The sequence below is a fragment of the Dipodomys merriami genome, unplaced genomic scaffold (assembly GCF_024711535.1).
Source record: "Dipodomys merriami isolate MVZ:Mamm:240054 unplaced genomic scaffold, mDipMer1.0.p SCAF_97, whole genome shotgun sequence".
NCBI classification, from domain to species: domain Eukaryota; kingdom Metazoa; phylum Chordata; class Mammalia; order Rodentia; family Heteromyidae; genus Dipodomys; species Dipodomys merriami.
In genome coordinates, this window is record NW_027206590.1 from 2,024,690 (window position 1) to 2,036,851 (window position 12,162).

Here is a 12,162-nt window from a genome sequence, read left to right on the forward strand (position 1 = left end):
TGTGGTGGTCCTGGAGCTTGAACTTGGGATCTGGGCACTGTCCCTTAATTAGCTTTTACCACTTAAGGCTAGGGCTCTCCCACATGAGCCACAGCTGCATTGCCAGCTTTTTGTTTTGGTACTTCATTGGAGATGAGTCTCACACTCTTCCTGCCTGGGCTGGCTTCAGTCCTAGATCTTCAGATCTCAGCCTCCTGAGTAGTTAGGATTATACAGACGGGAGCCACTGGCACCTGGCATCGGATGTACTTTTTAAATCTGATGTCTCAATTCGTGTTCAGTGTCTGATGTCAAAGATGGTTGACACAAGGCTTCCAGGGAAAGGCATCTGTTAGCCGGGCACTTCCCGGACCCTCTCTGCCTAGGGTCACATCTGTGCCTCCTCCACTCCCCCTTGAACCCAGGTCCTAAGCCAGAATCAGCTCCTGCAATCCAGCTGAGTACCTGCTCCCTGCCTTCACCCCTCCATCGGGACACACAGAATACTCCCCGTGGCCAGAACCTCCATCTGACATATTACTCAGGCGCTTCCTTGATCCCCGGCTTCCTACTGGCCTCTGCTGGCTGTAGGACTGGCTCAGGACTCCACCCCTTCCCTAGGGGGAGGGGGTTGAGGGATCTCCTGGGAAGGGATTGGACGCATGCTCACTCCCTTCCGTCTCACCAGGTACTCAGCCAGAACAGGGCACTCGTGTAGCCCTTTCCTAGACAGAACCAAGGTCCAGTTTAAGAAGCAGCCTGTATAGCCGGGCACTGGTGACTCACATCTGTAATCCTAGCTACTCAGGAGGCTGGGATCTGAGGATTGTGGTTCAAAGCCAAGCTCAGGCGGGAAAGTCCAGAGTGAGACTCTTATCTCCAACTGACCACCAAAAAAAAACTGGAAGTGGAGCTGTGGCTCAAAGTGGTAGAGCACTAGCCCTGAGCAGAAAAACTCAGAGACAGCACCCAGGCCCTGAGTTCAAACCCCACGACCAGCAATATCAGCAACAACAACCAAGAAAGTGACCTGCCGGACCATCCCTTAGTAAAATCACAAGTGTCCCCCATTTCCGTCATCCCTCACCTCATTGGTCAGCACAGGGCCAAACTGTCTACCAAGTAAACTGAGGCTTCTCCTTTTCTTTCCTTCCTTTCTCTATGCGCCTTTATTACTCTCTCTTTATCCTAGTAATTCTAGCTCATGCTCATCCTGTGCTCCTTCAAAGGAGCCGTCTTTGTCTACATGGTGATGCTCTTTTATCCTTGTCATCTCTGTCTCCGGGCTTTGGTGCCATCTGTCTGATGATGTTTACTTCTGTAGCATTTATTATCCATCTAATTCTGAAAGGGACCTGGGCTAGACTCACACAGTGTGTAGCAAAGCCTCAAAGCATAGATTACAATTTTGTTTAATGTCATTCATGTAGAGTACGGAAGTCTAAGGTCTCAGAGTATTTCTCCTAAAGGTGTTTTGTTTTTTCATTATAACTGAGCACAAAATTTACCTTTGAATTTCCTGATTACCAAGGCATAAAGGGAAACAGACATTATGTAGCTCTCATTGTCAGTCTAAATATATGTGAGCAAGCACACACACACACACACACACACACACACACACACACACACACACACAATGTTTATAAAACATTTTTTAAATTCTTGTGTGACTGTAACTATTTTAGCCTAGAGCTGATAGCCTTAGCCCTGTCTAGTGACATCCAGTTGGAGAGCTTCATGAAAATAATGTGGAACTGGGAGCTGGGAGCTCACACCTGTAATCCTAGCTACTCAGGAAGCTGAGAGCTAAAGATCATGGTTCAAAGCCAGCCTGCACAGGAAAATCCATGAGACTCCTATCTCCCAATTAACCACCAGAAGACAAGAAGTGGTGCTGTGGCTCAAACTGGTAGAACACTAGCCTGGAGCACAAGAGCTCAGAGACAGCACCCAGATCCTGAGTTCAAGCCCCACAACCAACCACAACAACAACAAAATCTATACTCAAGTCTAGGCTTAAGTCTAAGAGAAATAAGTGAACTGAACTCAGAACAGCCAGGATCTTTCTCAGTCACACAGTCACATGTGCAAATGCCAGCGTTGGTTGTACAAAGATGCCCCACTTCAGAGCATGGAAATAATGGCACTTCCTTAACAGAAGAGAACTTGAGTCTCTGTAGCCTGGTCCTTAGCAAGTCCTAAGTGAACAATGAGTGCCTCTTGGAAACTTAACTGTTAGTGGAAAAGACACAGAAGAGGAAGTTGTAATTACAGAACTGCAGGGAACCCAGAGCAGCTGGAGGGAGGGAAAAAGGAAGCCTCTTCTCTGGGGTGGGATAGGGAGGTGAGGGCCAGGGATGTGCAGCCCTTTGTGGACAAGGTGGATGGATATTGTTCTTTGAGTGCCATCTTTGCTCTGTTCCTGCCTGCTTGTGCCTGTGCACACAGCCTGTTGCAGGAGGTTCTGCGGTAGTCATGCACACCTGCGGGCACTGGCAGGCAGAGACCACCTCCATGATTTCCATGCCCTCCTCAGCCCGTATCCCCTGGCATCTGCCCTGCTCTGGGCAATTTATATAATTGCCATAAATAGAGCTGACTGTCCTCTTGACCTTTGGGCACAAAGTGGCAATAGAATGTGGGTAGGAAGATTAAGGAGATAGATACAGATGGACATGTGGATGGAAGGACATGTGGACAGATAGATGGAAGGATGGATCCGTGGATGAATGGACAGATGGTTGGATTCATTGATCTACTGACATGACAAGCCAATATGTAGAGAGGTAGATACGTAAAGATGGACGGGCGGACAGATAGATACGTCAGTAGGTGAATGGATGGATGGGTCCCCTGATCAGTGTATTGATTGTCATCAGTATGTAGAGATAAGTAGTAGAGACAGATGGTAGACTGATTTGTCGATACACATCTCTCTCTCGCTCTCTCTCACGCTCTCTCTCACGCTCTCTCTCACGCTCTCTCTCACGCTCTCTCTCACGCTCTCTCTCTCTCTCTCTCTCTCTCTCTCTCTCTCTCTCTCTCTCTCTCTCTCTCTCTCTCTCTCTCTCTCTGGCTCTGTGAAAGCCTGACTGTGTGAATGGGGTGGGGAGGGAAGAAAGAAGAGAAAGAAAAGAGAGAGGTTTCACTCTGGAGACCCAGGGAGGAGTCAATGTTGTGCCAAGGCCAAGAGTACTCCCAGGTCACCCTCTGCTCTAGGGAAGGTCTGCCCTGCAGCTCATTGTAGCAGTTGGAGTGGGGCTGTTGGAACATTGTTCTTATAAATATAAAAGAAACAAAGGGTAGTATTATTTTTCCTAAGCATTCTCCACCCTCTCTTTGACCCAAGGCCCTAAAATTCTTCCCATCTCCAGCTCTTCCAAAAACAGAAAAAAGGAAACCATCACATTGCCATTTTCTCCCCCTCTGAGCAGACAAGATAAGAAGATTTTTAAATGAGTGGCTGGCAAAGAATTTATGAGCTTATAAACTCTTTGAGCTCAGAGTGACGAAAATAAGGCAATGTTGAAACGAGAGGATAAGTGCATAGAAAATTCCAGAGGAAGCCAGACTCCTGGAGGGGGCCCAAGGTTTCTTATGCTGAGACTAGCCAGTGGTGTTGGTAAAGGCGTTATTTGCCTGGCAGCAGGGCCTCTCTTTGCTGCTCTTTGGTAGTTATTCCTCAGGTATGCTGTGTGACCTGGGCCTATGGCATAAAAAAGCAGCAATCCAAGGACAACTCTGACAGACACAGCCCTCCAGGGACCAGAGCTGTGAGCTGTGTTTGGGGCCAGCAAGTGAAGGAAAGACAGGAAAACAGGAGGGGGAAGGGGTCCAACTCTGCCAGATAACCCAGGGGGCAGGGGGAAGGAGGGAGAAAAAGTCTCTTGAGAGTCTCTGGGACTGGTTTCCAACTGTGATAGTGACAGTGACAGAAATCAGTCCTGCTTCACCTGACACAGTGGAATCCAATTCAATTTCAAGTCCACGTGGGTTTATTGAGTGCCTGATTCCATCCCGGTGATGGAGAGTGGGAGAAAATGAGGGAGACAGCCTGAGCCACAGGCTGGTACAGACAGAAATTTCCCTGGGAGCCTGTCCCACAGGTCCACTGGTCCAGAAACTCGAGCTTATTAGTTTTACCCTGTAAGAAATTGGTAAATCTTCGTCTTATTTCATGAACAAATATTTATGAAGTGTGTGCAGCCTGCCAGCTGCTGCTGTCCTGGAGCTGAGACCGGCTGAGTCTGTAGCAGCTCGCTGAGCCCAGCGGTCCCAGGTCCCTGTCCTTGTGCAGTTGACAGAGTGGGAAGTGGGGGAGGGTGCTAGGGTCTATATGGAAGGGATCTCAGAGAGGCCACAGCTCGAGAGAAACATCTAGAGACAGATGTGCATTTTGAACTATGGTTTGAAGGTTAAAAGGGTTGATTTTTCTTAAGAGCTGGGGCGGAGGGGTATACACTCAGGAGACAAAACTGTGTAACCAGGAGTGAATGTGCCAGGTCACCAAGGGTCTATGACTAGGTGCATGCTGGGTAACAGGGTACATGCTGGGAAAGTGAAAAATAACCTTGGTCTCTCATGAAGTTCTCAGCATATAGATTATCCATCGTATAGACTATCCATTGTATAGACTATCCATCGAACAGGTCAGGTATTTGGACTGGGATGTAGCTCAGTGGCACAGCACTTGCCTAGCAGGTTCAATGTCCTGGGTTCGATCCCCAGTACCAAATAAAAGACCAAAAAAAAAAAAAATACTAGTTAAAAAATAGATCAAAGCAGATCCGTTTTGACTGTCAGCATAACTAGGGTGATCCATCTCAGGATCCTGGCTGTAAAATGGGCAGACTCAGTTAACTCCTTGTGGGTTCTCAGCGCTTGTTTGGGCTTTCCTGAGATGAACTTTTTGAAAAGCTCAGGGGTTGCAGATTGGCAGCAGTCTATAAAGTAGGTCTGACTCAAGGAAAACTAGAATCTGCCACCAGAACTTAGGGAAAGTTCATGGCATCCGCCTACCTCAAGGGGACTGGCTGCCTTCCTGTTCCCTCCAGCCTGGGCTAAATGTCAACCCAATGGCCACAAGGAGCAGAGAGGTGCCGAGAACCTATCTGCATTGTCTGTTAGCAGACCAGGCCACACTGAATGGCCGGAAATCTTTGAGATATTCTATAGAATCCATTTCTCAAAGAGTGGTCTACTTCTACTGACTCATATGGGATGCTGGTTGCAATTGTATTCTTGGTTTCTACGCAGTCTGCATCTCTGGAGATAAGCCAGGGAGTCTGCACACCACCCCCCTTCTCAGGCCCTCCCACGGTGACTTCAGAGCAGTTCTGTATCCCTCGGTCAGCAGCGCAGGTGTCCAGAACAGCTGTAAAAAGCCAGTTCCTGCTGGGCACCAGTGGCTCACGCCTGTCATCCTAGTTACTCAGGATGCTGAGATCTGACGATCATGGTTCAAAGCCAGCCCAGGGAAAGAAAGTCAGTGAGACTCATCTCCAATTAACCACCAGAAAACTGGATGTGGTGCTATGGCTCAAGTGATACAATGCTAGCCTTGAGCTGAAGAGCTCAGGAACAACATCCAGGCCAGAGTTCAAGCCCCACAACCAACCAAAAAAAAAAAAAAAAAGAGCCAGTTCCTGGGTCCACCCCAAAATCAGAAATGCTCAGGGAATTGGGACCAGCAACCTATGTTAAGGAAGTGTCTGTTTGCTTGTTTGCTTGCTCTACCACTTAAGCCTCAGCAGCTCCACTTCTGGCATTTTGGTGATTAAATGGAGGATAAAGCGTTTCAGGGACTTTCCTGCCTGGGCTGGCTTTTGAACCTCGATCCTCAGATCTCAGCCTCAGCCTTCCCAGTAGCTAGGATTGCAGGGGTGAGCCACCAGCACTGAGCAGGACAAGGTTTTGTTTTTGTTTTTTTAATATTTGTTTGTTTTTTAACTGCCCACCCTATACCAAGTAAGTGAGAATCCTAGGACAGGGCCTGGGTGTCATTTGTGCTGCCCCTGCCCCAGCCAGGCCAATGGGAGGCCTGAGTGTGTGATCTAGAAGAAACAGAAAAAATGTACACATACACCAAGAAAGTTAGAGCTGGGGCAGACTAAACCCGCAGCGAGTTGGGGGGGGGGGGGGTCACACCAAGGCCCCCAAGCTGGGCTTTTGCTGGCAGCTGGCTGGCTGGCTTTTCGGGAAGAGGGAGCCTGGGCTTGGCTGGTTCAGCGCTGGGGCTGGGGGCGGGGGGTGCCCTCTGGGAAGGGGGCTCGGGTCCCCTCAGGGCCAGGGAGCCCCCCCGCCCCCCGCAGGCAGCAGCCGGCTTCCCGGCGGGGGAGCTGCGGACCCGCGCTTCCCGCACTCCCCGGCCCTCCGAGTGACTCATCTCCCCGTTCACATGACGCGCAGCGGGACCGTGACCGGCACCGGCACCCGCGTGGCCTCGGCGTCCTCCCGTTTCACAGATGAGGAAACCGAGGCCCAAGGACTCCAGGCAGCCGGCCCCGGGGTCGCCCCCCGAGGGGCAGGGATGTCTCCAAAGGTCCCGCCCCGGGGAGGGGGCTTCAGAGGCGGGGTCTGCCGCCAAGAGGGGCCGGCTGCGGGGGACGGCCCGGAGGGGAGGGGAGGGGGGACCCGCGGCTGGAGGGGTGGGGAGGGGGGACCCGCGGCTGGAGGGGTGGGGAGGGGGGACCCGCGGCTGGAGGGGTGGGGAGGGGGGACCCGCAGCTGGAGGGGTGGGGAGGGGGGACCCGCGGCCCGGAGGTGGGGAGGGGGGACCCGCGGCTGGAGGGGTGGGGAGGGGGGACCCGCGGCCTGATGGGGTGGGGAGGGGGGACCCGCGGCTGGAGGGGTGGGGAGGGGGGACCCGCGGCCCGGAGGTGGGGAGGGGGGACCCGCGGCTGGAGGGGTGGGGAGGGGGAACCCGCGGCTGGAGGGGTGGGGAGGGGGAACCCGCGGCCTGATGGGGTGGGGTGGGGGGACCCGCGGCCTGATGGGGTGGGGAGGGGGGACCCGCGGCCTGGAGGGGTGGGGAGGGGGAACCCGCGGCCTGATGGGGTGGGGTGGGGGGACCCGCGGCCTGATGGGGTGGGGTGGGGTGGGACCCGCGGCTGGAGGGGTGGGGAGGGGGGACCCGTGGCCTGATGGGGTGGGGAGGGGGGACCCGCGGCCTGGAGGGGTGGGGAGGGGGAACCCGCGGCCTGATGGGGTGGGGAGGGGGGACCCGCGGCCTGATGGGGTGGGGTGGGGTGGGACCCGCGGCTGGAGGGGGTGGGGAGGGGGGACCCGCGGCCCGGCCCCTGAGCCCTGCTCTCCCGCAGGCCCTTCCTCGTGCTGCCCCCGCTGATGGAGTGGATCCGGGTGGCCGTGGCGCACGCCGGCCACCGCCGCAGCTTCTCCATGGACAGCGACGACGTCCGCCAGGCCGCGCGGCTGCTGCTGCCCGGCGTGGACTGCGAGCCGCGCCAGCTCAGGTAGGGCGGGCCGGGGTGCGGGCGGGCCGGGGGTGCGGCCGGGGGGGGGGGGGCGGTGCGGGCCGGGGGTGCGGGCCGGGGGGCGGGGATGCGGGCACCGCCCCTCCCCCCTCTCGAGGATGGGGCGCCGGGGCTCGGGCTCCGGGCGGGCCGGGGGAGGGGGAGGAGAGGGCCTGAGCCGCTGGCGGGATGCGGGTGGGCCTGTCGCTCTTGTCCTGGTGGCTCTCCTGCTTGTGCTGCTCCATCCCTCCCTCCCTGCGGTTCCCAGCCCCCTCCACCCCCCTCCTACTGTGTCCCCTCTCAGCCCTCCCTCCTGCTCTGTGTCCCCCCTCAGCCCTCCCTCCTGCTCTGTGTCCCCCCTCAGCCCTCCCTCCTGCTCTGTGTCCCCCCTCAGCCCTCCCTCCTACTCTGTGTCCCCCCTCCACCCTCCCTCCTGCTCTGTGTCCCCTCTCAGCCCTCCCTCCTACTCTGTGTCCCTCCTCAGCCCTCCCTCCTGCTCTGTGTCCCCTCTCAGCCCTCCCTCCTGTTCTGTCCCCCCTCCGTCCTCCCTCCTGCTCTGTGTCCCCTCTCAGCCCTCCCTTCTGCTCTGTGTCCCCCCTCCGCCCTCCCTCCTGCTCTGTGTCCCCTCTCAGCCCTCCCTCCTGCTCTGTGTCCCCTCTCAGCCCTCCCTCCTGCTGTGTCCCCCCTCAGCCCTCCCTCCTGCTCTGTGTCCCCCCTCCACCCTCCCTCCTGTTCTGTGTCCCCCCTCCACCCTCCCTCCTGCTCTGTGTCCCCCCTCCACCCTCCCTCCTGCTCTCTGTCCCCCCTCCACCCTCCCTCCTGCTCTCTGTCCCCCCAGCCTTCCTCTGCACTCCCCCTCTCTCCCCTCACTGTAAAATATTGCCTTTCTCTACTTTCTAACTAAGCCCTGCAGAGTCATGTTTCTGGCTGGGTGAGGCGTCCCCTGCCTCTCTGTGTGCTCAGGCCTGTGTCCTGCCCGTGACCCTCCAGAGAGGAAGGGGCTCCCCATGCGTGGAGGCGTCTCCGTCCAACTCAATCAAGTGATTCCTAAGCTGCTCTAAATGGTCAAAACACAGAAACTCAAAGGGGTGTGTGTGTGCGTGCATGTGTGTGTATGTGTGTGCGTGCATGTGTGTATATGTGTGTGTGTATGTGTGTGTGTGCACACGGGCGCGCATGCAGTTTCCTGACACCCCTGGGTATTGCTGTCATCATTTTCAAATCCCCTTGCACCCACCTGGGGAGAAAGCTGCCTCCTTCTGGAGCTCACACAGCCCAGGGACAGCCAGTCTGTGGGCATTTCGGCCCTTCTAGGACCTGATTGCTATCTAACAAGGAAATGAAAATGAAGAAGAAAAACTAAAATACCACCCACGAAGTCCCTGAGCTGCCTCAGCCCCAGAATACACAGGGGTTTAATCAAAGCCATGACCGCTAGCATTGATTACATGTTGAACCGTAAGCTGAGCCCTGCTTTGAGTGCTCTATGTGGACTAATGAATATCTGATATTCCCTCCCCCAAACACTGTGACATGGGTACCCACTTTAAAGATAAGGAAACTGAGGCCCAGCTAGGTTTTTGATCGCTAGTAATTGATCACTGTGTGAATTCAGACAGCCCAGATCTCTAGGCCCAGAGTTCCAACCACCCGGCTTTACTGCCTCTGGGTTTCTGTCTAGACAGTCTCTGGCTGTGTAACCACCCCACACACAACTCACTAAGAGAGATGCTGAGGAAGAACCTTTTATTGAGCACCTACTCCATGCCAGTCACGATCTGTCTCTAACCCCTGCAGCAACCTCAGAAGTCAGCACAGTCAGCACACAATCAGAAATCACTGGCGGCACCGTTGGCAGGTGGAAGTGCCCCGGAAGAGATCTAGTGGTACCTAGACCAAGTCTAGTCTCTGCCCACCATGCTTCCTATGGGGGGGGGGGGGGGAGAAGAGGACTGCCCTCAGCTCACTCCTTGCAAGCTCACTTGCTTGCAAGCTCCTGTGCCTGCAGTCAGCCCTGGATTGCTGGGGAAAGCGAGAACTCTCCATAATGCTTGCTCACAAAGTGATTCTGGTGGTCATGCTTCAGGAGACCCAATGGCTTAAAGGTGAAGAGCGTGGGATCCATTATCTATGTACAAATAACATCGCAATGGTTCAATTAGCTGTGCAACTTTGGGAGAGAGAATTAACCTCTCTGGACCTTGGTTTTCCCCCAGATTAATATGAAAGATATTAATAGCAGAGGCTAGTATAAGCACAAGGAGAGGTCATGGATATGAAGCATCTCACAGACAATGCTCACAGAGTGACCTTCTATTGTCTTAGCTACAGTCCCCAAGTCTCCACTACCCAGAAATAATCATGACCACTCATGACCTAGGTATTGCTTTAAAGTTTGAAAGGCCCTTGATACCTTCTCATATAAGCCTTAAAATCAGCAACAGGAAAGAACCAAGGCCTGGTGGAAGGAAGTAATTCCCAACACAACCCAGATGTGAAGTAACAGAATCACAAAGAGAACCCAGACAGCTCTAAGTATATCCATATACCCATGTGCATTCAGAACCCTCAGCATGGAGTCTGCACCCATGGATTCGGGGAAGGGGGAATCGCATCTGTGCTGAGCATGAACAGATAATTTTTCTTGTCATGAGTCCCTAAATGATATAGTATTAGACGGGCCACTTGTGGCTCACACCTGTAATTCTAGCTACTCAAGAGGCTGAGATCTGAGGATCAGGGTTCAAAGCCAGCCTGGATAGGAAAGATCATGGGATTCTTATCCCAATTAACCAGCAAAAGGCCAGAAATAGAGGTATGGCTCTAGAATACCAGCCTCCAGTGAAAAGACCTAGCAAGAGCACAAGGACCTGAGTTCAAGCCCCTGTACCAGTGCAATTTTTTAAAAATATAGTATAAAATAGTACAAGGACTTCATAGTGCTGACACTGTATTAGGAACCATAAGTGATCTAGAAATGACTTCATGTGTAAGGATGGTGTGTGTGTATACCAGTTTGCAAATGCTATGCTCTCTTATGCAAGAATTAAGCATCCTAGGCTTTTGCCATCTCTAGGAAGTCCTGGACCACAGTCCGTGGATACTGAAGACAGCTGTATCATTTTGGAGCCCTTACCCTAGACAAGCCTCTCAGAGGATGCTGGCATCCCTCTTCTGGAAGCTTCTGTTCCTTTTCAGAATTCCATAGACAAGAGGCCCCTCTGCAGGGAGCCGTCAGGCCCTTCAGCGACCAAGTGTCTATGGTCACAGCCAGCAGTTCCCATCTCCACATCTGCCTGGCTGGAGGCCTCCATCCCCGCACGTGAGATTCCAGGGTGATGAGCACTTGGTCTAGAATGCACAAGGGAGTGAAGGCGGCGGGTCCCCCGTGACTTCCCAGCTCCTCTTCGTCATCTGTCTTTCCATCCTTGATTCCATGTCCACCTGGATGTAGAAAAATGTACTGATGGATTGTTCCAGATATATTTTCATCCAACGTGGACGCGATTTTCAAAGAGAAATGGAAATACAGTCAGCCCTCGTATCCACATCCTTGGATTCCACCAGTGATGCACTGTATTTAAGACACCAGGTTATCCACACACACACACAGACCACGCACAGACAAGGCATGACAGCTAGCTACAGAGCATTGACGTTGTCTTAGGCATTACAAGTTACCTGGGGATCGTTTAAAATAGAGGGGAAGATGTGTGCAGGCGGTGTGCAAATTCCATGCCGTTGCATACACAACTTGAACATCCATAGATCTGGCCAGCCATGGAACACCCTAGAACTGACCCTCCATGTACTAGACTGTCTACAAGTCCACCAGCTTTTCTGTACCGTATAGATAGAATGGGCTGGGCTGCAGCTCAGTGGTAGCTCACTTGCCCAGCACAAGACAGACCCTGGGCTCTGTCTTTAGCACTGCAAGATAAGTAAGATATGTAAGTAAATAGTAAAACTTATAGTGCCCATTAACTAGATGGAAAAAAGAGTGAGCCTAATCGCATGTGACTCACACAAGATGAAAAATGAAATACAGATTGTCACCACTGTGAAGGTGACAGGAGCAAAGATGTTTTATTCCATTTCGACATCCAGCAAAGATATCAGAGACCTACTCTGTGCCTTACATAAGCTGTCCTTGTTGTGTGTGTGTGTGTGTGTGTGTGTGTGTGTCCCCAATACCTGGACAAAGCAGTCTCATTATCCCACTTTGCAAACTAGAAGACCAAGGCCTGTAATCCTATCTAGTCAGCTAGTCAGGAGGCCTGAGATGTGAGGACTATGGTTTAAGAGTCCATGAAACTCTTATTTCCGATTAACTACTTACAACTGAAAGTAGAGCTGTGGCTTAAGGGGTAGAGGACAAGCTTTGAGCAAAAGAAGCTCAGGGACAGCCCCCAGGCCCTGAGTTCAAGTCCTAGGACTAGCAGAAAAAATGAAAGAAAAAAAAAAAAAGCAAAAACAAAACAAAGGCTCACTGGGCTACGGAACCTCTCCAGCACCACACAGCTGCGTTAAGGCATGAGGCGGAGCGGTTCTAGAATGGAGGACTGGGCAGGAATAGAAAACACAGCATGCATGCCTTTCTGCCATGCCAGCCTTTTACTCTAGAACTTTCCAGGCGGGGCCTCTAATTGTGCATCAGAGCTGAGGCCCCCTGTCTAAATCTAAACATCAGGGGAAAGGTGAGGTCGCT

The 12,162-nt window shown here is 53.0% G+C and overlaps 1 protein-coding gene across 1 annotated transcript in view; it reads left to right on the forward strand.

Annotated features, from left to right (window-relative positions):
- Abtb3 (ankyrin repeat and BTB domain containing 3) overlaps nt 1-12,162 on the forward strand; it is a 228,282-nt gene that overhangs the window by 164,481 nt on the left and 51,639 nt on the right. The window contains exon 4 of the mRNA XM_070014491.1: nt 7,302-7,454. Within this exon, the coding sequence (XP_069870592.1) occupies nt 7,302-7,454 (153 nt within the window). The remainder of the gene's footprint in view (nt 1-7,301; nt 7,455-12,162) is intronic.